Here is a 17,895-nt window from a genome sequence, read left to right as displayed (position 1 = left end):
TGTTTCTTCAGCTTTAATTCTTAGTTGTGTTCTTGTACAAGTTCTTTGATTAGGATCCTGTATTTTTTTAAATATATATTTCAAAATTTCGTTTTTCTCGCTTATAGTAATCATTCCTTTTTCATATTGTTTTCAATTACTTCCTATTTCCTATTTCCTAGCTTTGAAAACCCATTTGACCATATTTTAAAGTTACAGTACCTTAATGGAATATGCGACGTGCATTTTGTTGCTGCTGATTCTACGCTGTATTTATACCGGTGCTTGCAGTTTAATCGGTGCTTGGTGTGAATTTCCACGATGTCATCAGTTGTCGCTCGATGTCTTGTCGGGGTTGGGACACTTGTTCATTCTCGTCTGCCAATCCAGATTAGGCAGTGGGCTCGGTTTTTCTTTTCGTCTTCCACGGTGGGAACGGTTGTTCCATTCAATGACACTGACCGCAGCTTGTTTTGCACTGCACTTTATCATTCCATATCACTTGCTGCAAGAATCGTATAGATTGCTATACTGTACTGTGCTGAACTTGAGTAACAACAACCCTTTTTAACAAAGTGTGCTTTTTTCTATAGTTTACCCATTTCAAGGTTACTCTACTAGGTAAACCGATCGCATGAGCGTTAATACGTTTTTACACATTTAGGTAGGTTCTCACAACACTGTGTACGGTTAATGTTTGTTCATCAATTAAACATTCATTTCGCACTTACACTGCACTAAATGTTTTTATTTTTCATTCTGCACTGTACGAAACTTGCTTGTAGCTGTTCTTTCATCGTTATTGCTTTTGTTTACATATGGGTTACTTGCGCCAGCTGCGTTGATGAATGTTCCGTAAAAAAAATTGCACATTTGACACTTTTTTTTTCACTTTCCGCCGAATGCCGGTTATGGTCACAATACTTTTGGTTCGTCACACGACACTTAAGCTTTACGTTACCGTTGTACGTATCACATTTTACTTGAAATAATTTTGCTTACACTTCTGCCTGTCGATTGCAGATTAAGTCAACGGTCGCCATGTAATGCGATGATCGTACAACTGTACTTCGAGTACCGTCGCGGTAGGTCAGTTTTTACTGACATGAGCCGAGGTGGATTAAAACTTCGTTCGAGCGGACTTTTCGACACTTGATCGTCCAGGCGATCATAGAAACCTTTAGGAGGTTTCCCTTACTGGAAACGTTGGAGTTTAGAGGCCTTACCTTGGGCAGGGGGACATATCTAAACTCTTTAAATGAGAACTCGATAGATGTAGGATGGGCATAGTCCTATCCTGACAGTCCGAACGAATCTGACCTGCCACGGTTGGAATTGGTTTTATTTATACTCAAATGAAGTTAAGGGTTTCTCACATTTGGTTCCGGGTTGTATGTTGGAAAGTTATTGTTTTCACTCAGCTAGTTACGTTTGTCTTTTGTTGACAAGAACGATGGTTCTTGTCACTAAGTTCCTGTTTTGGGTTTAACGCATATACTGTTCCTGCTTTGGGTTACATACTGTTCCTGCTTATGTTGTGCGTTTCGGTTGTTTTTGATAAGTGTGTCACATCTGTTATTTGTTTGAATGGACGGCCTGAACTCTTCCGGTTGCGGTGCTATGGTATGATCTGATTTACTGAATGTGTTATAATGAATGTGTTACAATGGTGTGGTTTGGCTTTCCAAAGTGTGTTACAATGTGTCTATAGCTGATAATGTGTATTATAATAAGTTGTGTATAGCAGATATGCTACAACATAATATATTAGAGCCTCCAGCTTCAACTTTTTCGTAATCTGTCATATCTATTGATATATAAGTATCCAAAGGAGATACGATATCCATCTTTTTGGATGAAGAAGCCGATGTAAAATCGTCGTTAACGACGTCGTCGTTGTCGTAATTCCCTTCGAGTCCGTCTAAGCAGTTCAATCCATTGACTTCTACTGTAGATTTTAAGGCATGAAATCCAATATGCGGACGAACAAATTCACGATAAAAATAACGAATCACACGTTCTTCACGGGACAGCTTGTTGACGTCTCCTTCAATTTTAGCTATAGTTTCAGCTCCGATTATATCGTATGCTTCAACTATTCTATCCATACTAATGGTAACGCTTTGATCTACACTACCGTGTTGTGTGGTATCTGATTCCTTCTGGATTGATTCTTCAAAAGCTTCAGGTGTGACAAAAACATCGGTTGTTTCGTTCGTAATCAAGGAACCAGTTGCTGAAGTTGCGATGCACTTAGAATAGTCGATTGCATTCGAATCGAACGGATGCAGACCACATGCTCGAAACCCATTTTTGATCGTCGAACTTTTGATACCATTCTCGATAGCCATACTTAATACTGATGCAAAGTGCAAAGTGTTCAGAATACTACCGGGATTATTGAATTTCCAGCTTTCTACCGACTTTCTCCATTCAGTTTTTAAAGGTTTGAAAACCGCCACATCTGCTGGCTGTGTGATGTGCGTTGTATTTGGATACAAACAGATCAGTATAATACCAAGTGATTGGCATAGATCTGCCACATTCAATCCAATATGCGATGCATGTCCATCAACGAACAAAATTACTGGAAATGTTGCGTTTTTCCTCACCAGAAAGGGATGAAATATTTTCTCAATATATCCCAAAAAGTTTGGAGTATCCATCCAACCACGCTCACTTTGACCGATACCCCATTCTTCCGGAAAGCTTTGCACCAAATCCTGCCGAAGACGTTTACCAGGGAGGATAACGTGTGGATTCACTATACTACCATTTGCCCCAAATGCAAACATTACAGTTATATTTTGCTTAGCAGCCGCTTGCTCTGCTTCATACACATTGCGAGATCCAATTCGGGCAATAACCTCCTTTGATTTGGGGTGTAGAAAGAAAGAGGTTTCGTCAGCGTTAAATACTCTAGAAGGATCGTCTAATATTTCGTGCAGTCCGTTTTTTGTTAGCCAGCTTGTTATCATTTGAAACCATCCACGGATATCATTTTCACTCACTCGGCTACTAGCCGAAGATAATATTTCTGGCGTACGAAAAGAAAATCCTGGATTACGTTTCATATAGTTGCGCAGCCATTTGCGTCCTAAAATAAGTAAAGACTAAAAATTATTAAAGATTTAAAGCACATACTAAATGGTACTTTCCTGGTTGATTGTTTCGGAATGGAGTTGATCGATCCGGATTTGCTTCAAAAAATTCTTTCATCTTCAACAACAAAGCTCTACGCGTAACAGGAAAGCCGCGATCTTGCATATTGCTTAACCAATCTGCAAGTTTCTGTTCTTCTTGAGAAGATAGCACAGATTCTGGACCCGGCTTTGCCTTTTTTTTCCATTGACGACTTATCCTATAGCGGATAGTAGATATTGGAATTCCAAATCGTTTGGAGGCTGCGTATACAGTTGAACCTGCATCAATAAATTCAATGCATTGGGCGATTGCCTCGTTCGAATATTGTTTCCGCTCACTCGCGGGTCCCATTCTGGAAATGCTTATTTGTTATCGAATTAAAGACGTATTTTGCAATGTATTTGAAAGATAGCACGCACTTTATCTTCACTAGTGAATGTAGGAGACATTTATTGACAACAAATAGCATGACACATTGTTTATACTGAAAATGACAGAACATGGCGTACATGACAGTGCGAACATTTTTGACAGTTGAGTTGAACATTGTTTATACATTTTAAAATCGATTCGTTAAGTTTGTAGTGATAATTGGCAAAAGTTAAATATTCAAGTTGAAATTTGGATTAATAGTTTTAAAAGTCACTAAAAATCAACCGCAATGGTCTTCGAAAAAAGCTAACGAGTGTTGGCTCTTCTGAGGACTGATTTTAAACCCGGAATAATTAATAAATGATAGTGTCCTATACGTTGCTAATGAAAACCATGATCAGAATACGGTTTATAATTTATATTAAAATGCTTTCGAACGTTTTAAAAGGAAATAGATTGGTTTATACAACAGGAAGTATTCCTTATGGCCATAATTGGTACTATGGCCATAATTGGTACATTTGCCCTAGTGCGATAATTGGTACATCGTTGTTAAGTTGTACCAATTATGGACATATGGCAAAAAGGCACATTTTCGATGCAAAATTGATAAATTATGATGTGAAGCTGTTAAATAACAAGCGTTTTACATCATAATGGTGTTTTTTCATATAAAAATATGTTTAGATGCTTGTAAATCACTAATATCCTACAGTGGTGCTCTTAGCAAAATGGTAAGAGATGGCCAAAATCTTAGCGGAACATTTTAGAAGAGTGATATTTTATAAATGGATGTTTCTGACACGTAACTAATGAAGCATGAATATTTTAAAAGGTTCATATTTGATGCAAAAAATCCATCCGTGGGTGCATAATGTAAATTTACTCTTTTAGAGCAAAAATAGTGGTCGTTATGGCCATAATTGGTACTATGGGCATAATAGGTACACTTACCCTATCTTTCATTCCTCAGGAAAACACATCAAACAGCAAGTGTTTTTCTTCCAACAGCACGCGCCATCGGTGGAGCAAGCAGCCAACGTTTCGTTCGTCTAGCACGCACCATCAAGAATTGAAATATTCCCGAATAGCTCTGTGAATAAAAAACTGCACACTTACTGTCCGAATTTCCTGGAATTTTTTGATCGGTCTACGCTCGCGGGAATGGTGTGTCCGTTGAGGAGAAGGAAAGAAAGGGTGGGAGCGAGGATTACCCAAAAACGCGGCATTGAGAATGAGGGGAGGTGCGCTCAGCGCTCACGCTGGGACACTCACGATGCTTGAAATAAAATGTTAACAAGCATCGATTTCAAGCATGCATGTCGCGCGACATTTTGCCAAGCGGGTGGTAATCATATCGATCGATATAGACTTTTTTTCTCGTTCGCGATACAAATTACCGACTTTTTTAACGACTGCTCGACTTTTTACCGACTGTTGCTAAGGCAGTCATGACAGTTGCTTCCACCGTTTTATCGGTCGACAAATTTTCCGCTTTGCCGAACCAATCCGCCATGTTTGTTATTATATTGGTCGATATATTTATCGACTGGTGGTTAACGTCGTTGGCGATAGGTCCCAAAAAAAATGTCTCAAAAAATAAAGCAATACAATAACTTCATTTTTCACGGAAAAAATGTAAAAATGTAAAACTGTAAGTAGTGAGCACTTTATTTTGCCGGACACTGTAGGAGCAAATTGCGATTCCCAGGTCAATTCCGATTCCGGAGCCGATTCTGATCGCGGAAACGATTCCGAAGCCGACTCGGGCATCGACTGCGGAGGCAACTTCGGAATCGGCTCCAGAGTCAACTCTGGAATCGGCTTCGGAGTACACTTCGGAATCGGCTTTGAAATCGGCTCCGGAATCAGCTCCGGAATCGGTTCCGGAATGGGATCGATTCCAGCATTGGAATCAGCTCCAGAATTGATTCCGAACACGGAATCGGGTAGGTTCGATTGCGAGCTCCCACCACTATTGTGCACACAGTGTTGCACTTCTGAAGAGGGTTGGGGAACAGCTAGCGGTAGCACTACACATCTGAAACATGTAAAGCGCCAGTTTTAGTTAGAATAAATGTCACATTGGAAAAAGACACTTACCGAAACAATTAGATGATAAAAATTCGTCCTCCGATCATGCAAAAGAACAGTCCGGATGGTGCAGTGCGGGAAAATATTTTACGCTGGAAAAAAAAAATCACGCAGCACACAAACACACACTCTCGCGTCCACGGTTCAGAGCACACCACGCAAACAATGAGACCCCAAATTTTGAGTGATTCAGGCCGAGGGGTATGAGGAAGCTTGAGGAAGCTGCGGTGAGAGCGCGCTTTCCCCGGTACCAAAATCCATGCGACTTTTTGCTAACGGATTGATTAAATGGCGCCCGATTAGACGATCCGATAGAAGCTCTTTTCAGGCTTAACGGATTGAGCGAGATACACCGTCGCGGCGACACGATACATGTTGCATACATGTGTACTACATTTTAAGAGCCCCCCTCGCTTTCTTTCGGATTGCAATGAGTTCTGACACACTTAAAACTTTGTTTAACATATTTCATATTCGTTTTTTATTTTTCACTTTCTTTTCTGAAGTACATTCTTTCATACACACATCCTCCCCCAGGTATTTTTCGAAGAAACTAAAAAAAAAAAACTAACGCACACAACTAGATCCGCGAGAGAGTGCGAATCGGCAAAGAAAAAAAAACATACACACACACACACACCTCCTCCTCCCCTTGGTGTTTTTCGCAAAGTGATCCCGTAGAACGTGAACGCAAAAACACACACACAAAGCACGCAGGCAAGCACACACACACTTCACTCCTCCCCCCCCCCCCCCCCCCACGTGTTTTCGCAAGGTGATTCCGTAGGAGATCGCCAAACAGCAAAAGCACACATACACACACATACACAGCCATGCACGCATGCAAGCACACATACACACACATACACAGCCATGCACGCATGCAAGCACACATACACACACATACACAGCCACGCACGCATGCAAGCACACATACACACACACATACACACATACCTACCCCTCTCCCTCTCTTGGTGTTTTTTGCAAGGTGATCCCGTAGGATCTCGTTATGCGAAGCGGCAAAAACACACACAGCCACGCACGCAGGCATGCACACACATACACACACATAGACGCGCGCGCGCACGCACGCACGAACGCACGAGGGAGCGTAAAGGTTCTATACGTTGCCGGTCTCCCCCTCCCGTGTTCTCGTTCTCCGACAAGGCTGATGTGTGCACGTTTGTGCGTGTACCTTTGCCGTCCTGTAAGCTGGAGGATTAGTTCAGCGCTGTTGAAGAAATGAAAGTTAAGAATAAGATTACTCACTCTTTTTTCGTATGCTTTGTGTGTTTTCATAACTTACCTTATTGCAAACAAAATCCGGAATGAATCTCCTCGTTTCGAATATTCCGCATTCGATCACATCCTCGGCGATGCTCGACACCATCAGTGGATGAAAGCAGGAAAAGAAACAAATAAAAGCATCAGTCACCATCAACATCACTTTACTCTCACACTTTTACATCGGTCTATGAGTCTTACCTTTTCAATTTCACCAAAACAAACAGGGATGGGACCAAATCCAGAACACCAAAATCACACACGATTTCTGGAGCAAACCGACACATCCTCCCCCTCCAATTGTTTGCCACAGACTGACGTGTGTGTGAGCAGCAATGTTCTTGAAGCGGTGAGCAACGGTAAAGCACACACAAGAAGAAGCGAGACGGCTATACGAGTAGCGACTTACGCCGCCGCACAGACAGCGCGCGTCATAATTTTATGCGCGAAAATCTTAAAATTCAAGTTATTCATGACAAATTGAGTCGACATTTTCATACTCTGACGAACTTTTACGAAAGATATGTAAAAACTTAATGTAGTGCAATTAAATTTAGTGCAATATCATTAGCAGAACATAACATTTTGATATTTGTTTGTAAATTCAGATCCTAAGAGCTACTACTTTTTTGAACAATAAGTGTAGCAACACAAATTTTGTCTGAGTCCAGAACAGCAACAGGGAAGATGTCGTACCCTGAGTGTGGAGATGTGTGTGTGTATGTGGTGAACGTTGCCGCGTCAAGCGTGCTGTAGGATACAACGCGTGTAGGAGGGGGTAAAATCGCTTGGCTCATTGAAAATACAGGCAAAGTTGGCGCGAAGAAAACGCAACACTGCGGATTGTATGGAAAATGTTGCGCATTCAATCCGATTGCCATGCGATTGTCCTGGGGGTTGCTTTGTGAGTGCGCTTGTCACTAACACAAAACGAACCCAGCGTATTGGAACAAGCCGTGTGTGATTGTGTGCGTGCGTCGACGGCTATTTCAGCTGGAGAACTCGTTTTTTATTTGCACCCATTTTTTGCCAGTCAGTCTGTCTCATTCTTACTACCACATTCGACTTCATACAAAGTGGCAAAGTTTGACGTTTCGAATGTTGATGTTTTTAATCCCGTTGATTCTGCGTGATAATGTGTAAAAAAAATTGTTTTTGTGAAGTGTTTAATGAGTTTAGTGTTACTTCGACGTGCATAGTTAGTTGAAATATGAAAAGTGTTGGAAAACAAAGAGTTGTAGTGATATGTATGCCTGTTTGTACATCGGCCAAAGTGGTAAACAACATGTTGCATCGAGGTATAAGCTCTTTTTGCAAATGCAAAAGTATTATGCCATACCTAAATATTATGTAAGATATGTGAGAAAAGTGTTTGTATTTATGATTTACACGCGTTGTTCCATTTCCCTCCCCGCCCATCCATTTGTATACAGTCTTTCCCCGAGTTACGCGACACTCGAGTTACGCGAATTCGAGTTACGCGAATTTTTATTTTTGACAGTTCAGATGTCAAATCAGTACAATTTTCTCTATCATTTGTCAAATGAAAAATAATTACCGATAAATAACCAAATTTTCTACACCAATTGCATCAAATAAGTATTAAATTATATAAATGAACTAAATTCAATCAAAAATTATGATAAATAAAGTATATTTTTGCTGTAACATGTGATATTCGACTTACGCGAAAATCCGAGTTACGCGAATGTCTCCGGAACGCATTATTCGCGTAACTCGGGGAAAGACTGTACCGATAAAATAATACTAAGAAGGTCTCATGGTACAGTCGTCAACTTGCACGACTTAACAACATGCCCGTCATGGGTTCAAGTCCTGAATAGACCGTGCCCCTATACGTAGGACTGACAATCCTGCTATGCGGGGTAGTAAAAAAAAAGTCACTGAAAGCCATCCCCACAAGTGGGTACAGGCCAGGCCTTGACCGACAACGGTTGTTGAGCCAAAAAAAAAATAATAATAAAAATCGTGGCATATTGTTGTGCATATAATGTGTTTAAGCCGGTCTCGTAGTACAGTCGTCAACTCGTACGATTTAACAACATGCCCGTCATGGGTTCAATCCCCAAATGGACCGTGCCGCCATACGTAGGACTGACTATCCTGCTATGGGGGGAAATCAATTAGTCACTGAAAGCCAAGCCCACAAGTGGTACTGGCAGGCCTTGATCGACATCGGTTGTTGAGCCAAAGAAGAAGAATAATGTGTTTTATGTGCGGCTAGTTAATTTCGCTGCCGTGTTTAGCATACCGGACATGCAGATCGTGGGGTTGCGGACGCCAAACGAAATCCGAGGTGCAGCAATAACCGGGATCGAACGTGTACATCTTGGCTGGTCCGTCTTGGCTTTGTGATGAGCGGGTCGATCCGAACTTACCGGGTCAGAGTCATCCGTAAGTGACCAGTAGTCGTTCGGGTCGACCCAAAAGGTACAAGTAGGTAAAGTAGGTCGAAGCACCGGGTCGGAAATGCTTATACTTTTACGTATCTACTAATAATTCGGGTTGACCCAAACTCGCTGCACCCACAGGTCGAATTTTTTTTCCTAATGTGATCTAGCAACCCTTACTGCAACCATGGTTCGGGATCGATTCCGTCAGACTCCGGATCGTATCGTAAAATTAATCGTGTGACCCACCCCAAGTATAGCTGAACCCACGAGAGCAGTAAGGACAGTTAATACTTTTGTTAGAAACCCGGTTATGAATGCCCGCCTGGCTGGTTGAATGCGGTCTACAAGATGAGGGAGCATTACCAGACTCCTTGTTCCGTAATCTAGACGCTGATGGCAATTATGAAGAGCAAGCCGTGTTGGCCTCCGTCAGATGTAATCGAGTCACACCAAAGCCTGAATATTCAAGCGAGACCACCATACAATACATGGATAAATTATATTATGGCATTACATAAACGATCAAATTTTATTATGAGCGTGTTTATTACAATCTAAATTAAAACAGTTCGATCTGGATATGGTATATATAGTAAACTTTTAATAAATAATTTGAAATTTAACAAACCTTGTTTTCCATACAAACGCATGCTTTTAAATTGAACTGTCAACCAAGTATCAAATGTTCAATTAAAAAGCATGCCAACTAATAAGCGTTCAACTACAGTCAGAATTCAATAGTTGAACGTTTTTTAAGTTGGATTGCTTTTTAGTTGAACGCTTGATAGTTGGCTGACAGTTCAATTTAAAAGCATGCGTTTGTATGGGAATACCGGTTTTTGAAAATTTCACAAAATTCTCATGGCCTGCTGAGAAAAAAATCATTATTTTTTGTATGGAAAAACGTGTCAACTAAAAAGCACATATTCAACAGTCAGGATCCACGTATAGATCCATAGTAGGCAATGATAAAAAGCATCATGCTGAATTGTTTGGAGAGAGTAGTGAAGCTGGGCCAAGTAATATTCAGGCAGCTACGTCAAATGTAGAGTTCAGTAAACACCCGAATTGTGGTAAGTGGAAAATGAAAAAATTAAAATTTGTGACCAACGCAAATTAAACACAATTATAATACTTATTTTTTATCTACTCATTGCAGAGAACCATCCTTGTCCATTTGATGAATACATCTTGCAAGAAGAATACGTCAGTGATTGGGTTACTATCGATGCATTCGACGATACGGAAGTACATGAAGAGGTCGACGAAGATTAAGATGAAGCTGAGGAAACTATTCACAGTACACAAGAGTCTCAACACGAGGAGGAACCATTTGATGAGCTTATTCGAAATTGATCATGTTGATATTAAAATAACTGAGGCCTTTGATTTAATGTGTAACAATTAATAGTGCTTTATTTCTTCACTGTACGTCCGTTCGGTAGAAAGTCCAAAACGCGAGAGCTTGTATGTGGTGCCGCTTGCACCGCGTGTAGTTTCCGGCTGTCAAAAGTTCAGATCGCTGTGACAGCCCGTTCTGCCAAGGTGAAGAGATCTTTCAAGCTGTGACAATAAGGCGGAACTTTTCCAACACCCCAACTCGGCTTATAGTCACAACTACTAAATTGCATGCATTCCAAAGCCGTCGGTAGAACAAAGCATTTGGGATCCGCACACTCCCTTCGTTAAACAATCAGCTAGGTTGCTAGTAGTCGGTACATACTCCATAGTAAGTAATCCATTTCGGACCAGATCGCGCACGAAATGATAACTCACGTCGATGTGCTTTGCTCTCGGACTGAAAGCCTCTCTTCCCGTCATAACCAATGCACTTTGGTTATCACAACGCAGTATGACAGTATCAAGTTCTTTGAATTGTCGGATGAAACGAAAAAGCCAAACAGCTTCCTTTGCAGCATGTGCAATTGCTACATACTCTGCTTCTGTACTGGATACAGCTACACACTGTTGCCGCTTGCATGACCAGGCGACAGCACCCTCGGCCAACTTGAACACGTATCCGGAGAATGATCGACGCTCATCCTGATCGTTTGCCCAGTCTGCATCAACGAAACCATTTACTGTTTCTTCAGAACCGCGCCGATAAGTAATTCCATAGTTGATCGTTCCTCTTACATAACGCAGGATTCTCTTCACTGCTGTCCAATGTGTCTCGTTGTGTTTTTCGTTGTAACGACTGACGTTGCTGACAGCAAATGCTAAATCTGGCCTTGTGCCCTGTACTAAAAACAACAATGCGCCGACAGCTTCTCGATATGGCACATTTATTCCAGGTTCTTCATCCGTTTTTGCCACGAGCTTTTGTGATGCATCACATGGCGAAGAAACAGCTTTACAGTTTAGCATACCAAAACGTTCTAAAACTTCTTCAGCATATCTGCTTTGATTAATGCTTATGAAATCCTTATCATAAGTTATCGTCATGCCTACACATGTTCGAGCCTTCCCCATGTCTTTCATTTGAAAAGTGCTGGTTAACTTCGACTTCAAACTGTCACAAACGTCAGCATCTTTCCAAAAGATAAGAATATCATCTACGTAAATAGCGATGAGAAGATTGCTCTTTTTATCAAAATAAACGCATGGATCTTCTGCTGATTTGTGAAGTCCAAAAGACTGTAGGGCGTTATCCAGGCAAGTGTTCCAGCATCTTCCGCTTTGCTTTAAACCATACATCGCCTTATTCAGCCTGTAGACTTTTCCCGATTTGTCGTCGAAACCCTCTGGTTGTAGAACATAGATTTCTTCATCAATTGGACCTTGAAGGTAGGCTGAAATAGCATCCATTTGATCAATACCCATGCCTTGTTGGGCTGCTAAGGCAATTAGTAAACGTATGGACTCATATCGTACAACTGGAGAAAAAGTCTCTTTGTAATCAATGCCTTGTTGCTGACTGCAACCTTTGGCTACAAGCCTAGCCTTGTGTCTTATTACTGAGCCATCTTCAGCACGCTTGCGCTTGAAAACCCATTTGGTTTTAACAGCCTTACGTCCCTCAGGGAGTTCAACTAATGACCAGGTGTCATTCTTGATGAAAGAATCCAATTCTTCCTTCATAGCGTTACTCCAGGACATAGCGTCATGCGCATTATTTGCTTGCTCTAGGTTCACTGGATCCTCTGAATCGCAATCTCTTGTAAAGTAAGTTACAAAATCTTCCCGTACAATTGGACGCGGCGTACGTTGCGACCGTCGTGGCTCTTTGTTTGGAGTCGTTATTGCATCTTCGAATTGAGATCCTTCATCATAAGATATCTCGTTCTCTGTTCCTGACTCTTCTTTCTCTGGTGTATTCGAAGCCCCAACTGAAGTAGTAACCTCTTCATAGGGTACATCTGTAATGAACTGTTTCTTGAAAAACTTTTCATCTCTACTAATGCAAATTTTCTTGTTTTTCTGATGGTAAAATCTCAGGTTTTTCTCCGTTTCCATGTAACCGACAAACGTCATCTTTTCAGCTTTTGGATCCCATTTCGAACGGTTTACGTTAGGGATAAACACCATTGCAGGCTCTCCAAAAGTACGCAATGTGGACAAAACTGGCTTTGTGCCTGTCCATACTTCTTCTGGGCTACGATCACCTAAGGATCGATTAACAGAACGGTTAATCAGATATGCCGCATGGTTTACCGCTTCGGCCCAAAGCTTTCTGTCGACCTTTGAATCTTGTAACATGCATCGGGCTCGTTCGATAAGCGTCCTATTCATTCTTTCGGAAACTCCATTTTGTTGGGGAGTATAGGGAACTGTTGTTTCATGTACGATGCCGTTCTGTTTACATATTTGGTCCATCTTAGAATTTACAAATTCCCTTCCGTTGTCCGAACGCAGGCGCTTTACCTTCATACCAGTCTGGTTTTCCATCTTTGTTATAAAGTTGTTAAATGCTGGGACCAACGCTGATTTTTCTGCTAAAAACGAAACGAAAACTTTTCTAGAAAAATCATCTACGAAAACTGCGAAGTACTTCGCTCCACCCAAAGATGTACTCATAGGCCCGCATAGATCAGCATGTACCAATTCAAGAATTTGCTTCGACTTGATCGTGGTGTTCTGGTTCTTAGAAAATACATTTCTTGTCTGTTTACCTTCGGCACAACTTTCACAGTTGTTGATAGACTCACGCGTATCGGAGAAATTAAACGTCCCATCAGCTTTCTGGATCTTTTTGAGCCCGCCGTAACTCAAATGTCCCATTCTGCGATGCCATTCATTCGATTCCTCGTTCACTGCAAGTACACATTTGACATTGCTGGCATCAACCTTGTATGTTCCACCCGACGCCTTCGCCTCAATAATAAGCGTTCCATCCGGTTTGCTAAAAATCCTGCAAATACCATTTTCTAATTCAATGCGATGCGATCGCGAGATCGAATCAAGCGACATTAAATTAGCTTTTAACGCGGGCACATACAAAACATCATTTAAGGTTATTTCTCGACCATCTATAGAAAAGTACGCCGTACCAACACCAGCAACATTCAGCTTTCTATTGTCAGCGACAGACACTCGTTCTACGTTCGCCTTTCGGAAATTTCCGAGAATTTCCCGTCTCGCTGTCATGTGACGTGACGCGCCGCTGTCCAAATACCAATCGTTCATGTATTGGTGCTGCTTCGACGCCATCAAAAATGCTGACGCAAACCTTGCATCAGCCGACGCTGTTGTCTCTCGATTTCCGGAACCTGACGGACGCTGTAAACATTTGCTCCTGAAATGCCCCATTTTACCACATCCAAAGCATTTGATCCGGCTCAAATCGCGACTCGATCCACCGGATTTCTTCTCTTCTTCTTTGCGGGATGTGCCACTGTAAAATGCCGTGCTCTGGTTCTGATGGTTGTTCATAGGTGTCAACTCCAACAACCCTGTCTTCACTCGCTCGACCGTGATTTCCTGCCCACTGCCAATTAAACTTTGACGAAAAGATTCATATTCATTGCCCAAATTACCCACCATAAATAGCGCCACTATGTTGTCTTCGAAAGTGATTCCCACTTCGGTGCATCGTCGCCATGCTTCCATCATCCGTCCGATGTATTCGTCGTTCGAATTGCACTCCGAACGATACGTGTGTGAAAGCGTCATGACCGCCTGCAGGTGCAGACCCTGGCCGGATTCAGCGTACGTCTTCCGCAGCATCTCCCATATTTGAAGAGGGGAATCATCCTTCCCGAAGTGATGCGTGACATGATCTTCGCAAGCCAGGAAAATCCATCCTACTGCTCGCGACAGCTTGTCCTCGTCCTTCTCGGTGTTTGGGGCTGGCTGAACACATTTGAACAGGTCACGCGTACGAAGAAACGAAAGCATCTTCTTTTCCCAGGTCGAAAAATTTGATCGTCCGTTCAATTTATCGAAATTGATAGTGTCTTGGCCCATCTTCACTAACAAAATTTCACTGATAAAATTGGAAAAGTCTCTAGCTCACAAAAACACGACGAAATTACTTGTTACACACTTCACGGCCTGGGCCCATAACCTGTTGATATTAAAATAACTGAGGCCTTTGATTTAATGTGTAACAATTAATAGTGCTTTATTTCTTCACTGTACGTCCGTTCGGTAGAAAGTCCAAAACGCGAGAGCTTGTATGTGGTGCCGCTTGCACCGCGTGTAGTTTCCGGCTGTCAAAAGTTCAGATCGCTGTGACAGCCCGTTCTGCCAAGGTGAAGAGATCTTTCAAGCTGTGACAATAAGGCGGAACTTTTCCAACAGATCATTAAAAACATACCAAACATTTCAAGCTCTAAATCGACTATTAAACATTTTACGTAAAAAACGGACTATCAGCTGCCGAAAGATGCGCGCACGTTGCTTAAGACAAGGCAATGTGGAAAAGAAACGTACCCTATAGCAGGGGGAGAATTTTGGTTCCCTGGGGTACGATCGGTTCTTGTTCAATAGCTCAATCAAAAGAAACCGATGTGTTCTCGACCGTGGTTCAACTTAGACTCTAACATTTATTTCATCAGATCGATACACGTTCTCACTAACACTAACTAACTCTAATCGTTATGGACTAAAATTATGGCTACTTGTATGCTATTACCTTTCTGCATACCTCTAGGCGCTAACATTATAAAATATTATCTATTGTATTATATGAAGTATTATGAATTCTGAAGCATGTTGCATGAAATCGAATGTGGCTCATAAATAGCACAGTTTTTTGATCATAGAAGTGAAGTACTTTAAGGGATTGAATTATGTTGACGTGAATTGTAAAATTTTCAATTTTGGTGGTCGGGAAATGTTAGCGCCTAGAGGTATGCAGAAAGGTAATAGCATACAAGTAGCCATAATTTTAGTCCATAACGATTAGAGTTAGTTATGGATCACTTTCGGTAAGAAAGCAATAGTCTTAAATACGATGATTACTTTTTACTAATATTATATGTTTTTTGTCTGTATTTTGTATTTTTACAGCGATGTGCCACCAAGAGTCAGCAAATTTTCGTTGAACTTTTCGATTGATGGACTTCCACTGCACAAGAGCACTCGAAAACAGTTTTGGCCCATATTAATGAGCATTCAAGAAATGCCGGAAGTTCCAGTATTGATGGTTGGCAACTTTTTTGGTGAATCGAAACCAAAGAGTGTTGAGGAATATCTGCGTCCGCTTGTCGACGAGCTAAATGGGTTGATGGATAATGGCATTGTAATAGCCAATAAGCCAATCGAAATACACGTAAGAGCTTTCATCGCGGACTCACCAGCACGAGCATTCATAAAAGGTAAATTATAAAAATCCTTTTAAATTTAATGATACATTTGCTTTCTCTTTATTGGCATAACGTTCTGCGCGGAAAAAAACGTCCCCATATAGGCTTTTGCGACTTATTTACTTATGAGGTGTATTAATACATATTTTTAAATTTTCTCACAGGTTCAGTTTACTTCAACCACACACATGGTTGCCAAAAATGTACGGTACAAGGAAAATATCACAGCGCACACCGAGTTACATGTTTCCCGGGAATGGATCATCCAGCAAGAACGCATGAAGATTTCGTCCAATCAAATTACGGAGCACATCATCGGGAAAAAACGCCTCTCATGGATCTTAAGAACTTTGACATCATAAAGCAGATTATTATAGCAGATCGTTTGCACCTCTTTGACTACGGCGTAACAAGAACAATGCTGAAAGGATGGAAATCAGGCAAATTAGGAGGGGGTGCCAAGTGGTCTGAAGAAACAATAAGCAAGATTGATGCTTTGCTGAAGGAGGTGGAACTTCCTTTAGAGTTTCATCGCAAACTCCGTTCTGTTGAAGACATTGGATTGTGGAAAGCTAGTGAGTTCCAAATGTTTCTGCATTACGCGAGCTTTATCGTTTTGAAGGATGTATTAACAGATGTACAGTATGACCATTTTATGAAGTATTACTGTGCGGTAACATTGTTATCATCCGAAGTGTATAAGAATGATTGGCTTGAGGCGAAACGCTTGTTAAGAGAGTTCGTTTTAGAATATGGTGTTATCTACGGCGAACATTGCATCACCAGCAACATACATAGTTTGTTGCATGTGTATGATGATGTAGACACATTCGGCCCGCTTTACACCATTTCATCTTATCCCTTTGAGAGTAAGCTCCAGCATGTCAAGAACTGTCTTCGAAACGGTCATAAGGTTTTGGTGCAGGCTGCAAATAGGATATCGGAGCAAAACCCACATACTGCGTCATCAAGTACAGCAAATCTCTCTTTTCCATTTTTGAAAACCAAAACTAATGGAGTAGCATTGCACATTAATCGACAATTAATTCTTTCTCCTGGTATTCAGTCCTATTGGTTTTTGACTCATGATAACTACATAGTTAAATATTGTAGCGCAGAACAAAAATATTCAACTATAATAATTAATGGGATAACATTCAATTATATAACGGAAACCCACTCGTACTATATTTCACCTTTTATGAAGGATATATATGAAGAAAATATAAGTAACCTTCGTACCGATGAAATGGTATTTTTACCCAGGGATATAAAGTGTAAATTAGTAGCTATTAAAACTACTGATAACTGCTTAGTGTTAGTACCCTTTCTCAGGACGTTAACCGAATAAAACATAACAAAATCGATCTTATTGAAATTTTATTAACGTTTAATTATGTAAATAATTAAAGAAATACATGTAATTTTCTGTATAACATTGCTTTTTGTATTTATTTAATATATATGTAAATATATATATATACATATATATATATATATATATATATATATATATATATATATATATATATATATATATATATATATATATATATATATATATATATATATATATACATATATATATAAAGGTATAACATGTAACTAATCTTTGTATATTATTGCAGATCACAGTCCGTTGCACATTTTGTTTGTTGTTTGTATACGGTTTACTTATACAAAATAAATAAAAATCCAATGAAATGCATTCACTTCCTTATACATCACAGATAGTTTTTGAAATACTTCCTGACAGTTTTTTCTAACAAAATGTTTGTATTTATGTTACAAACTTACAGCCACAAAATTAATTTTAAAGCGTAGCAACCGCATCATAATCTCTTAATTTTACAGAT

The 17,895-nt window shown here is 40.5% G+C and overlaps 1 protein-coding gene and 1 long non-coding RNA gene across 2 annotated transcripts; one reads left to right on the top strand and one right to left on the bottom strand.

Moving 5' to 3' along the window:
- Window positions 1-6,042: 6,042 nt before the first annotated feature.
- Window positions 6,043-8,301, bottom strand: LOC125906459 (uncharacterized). Its single transcript, XR_007451822.1, has 2 exons — window positions 6,899-8,301; window positions 6,043-6,823 (listed from the first exon to the last, which is right to left on the bottom strand). It is a non-coding gene; the product is annotated as an uncharacterized LOC125906459 (long non-coding RNA).
- A 7,346-nt stretch (window positions 8,302-15,647) lies between these two features.
- Window positions 15,648-17,390, top strand: LOC125908315 (uncharacterized). The gene is made up of 3 exons (XM_049611007.1): window positions 15,648-15,661; window positions 15,744-16,051; window positions 16,204-17,390. The coding sequence occupies exons 1-3, from the start codon at window positions 15,648-15,650 to the stop codon at window positions 17,388-17,390; spliced, it is 1,509 nt and encodes a 502-aa protein (XP_049466964.1).
- Window positions 17,391-17,895: the final 505 nt, after the last annotated feature.

This window comes from Anopheles coluzzii, chromosome 2 (assembly GCF_943734685.1).
Source record: "Anopheles coluzzii chromosome 2, AcolN3, whole genome shotgun sequence".
Lineage (NCBI taxonomy): Eukaryota > Metazoa > Arthropoda > Insecta > Diptera > Culicidae > Anopheles > Anopheles coluzzii.
The sequence above is the reverse complement of the archived record's forward strand: the minus strand, read 5'-3'. Positions and strand labels throughout refer to the sequence as shown.

Excerpts from the sequence above, each read along its gene's own strand:
- LOC125908315 (XM_049611007.1), top strand. Across the intron at positions 16,052-16,203 it reads AGCACGAGCATTCATAAAAG|GTTCAGTTTACTTCAACCAC; the intron begins GTAAATTATAAA and ends ATTTTCTCACAG.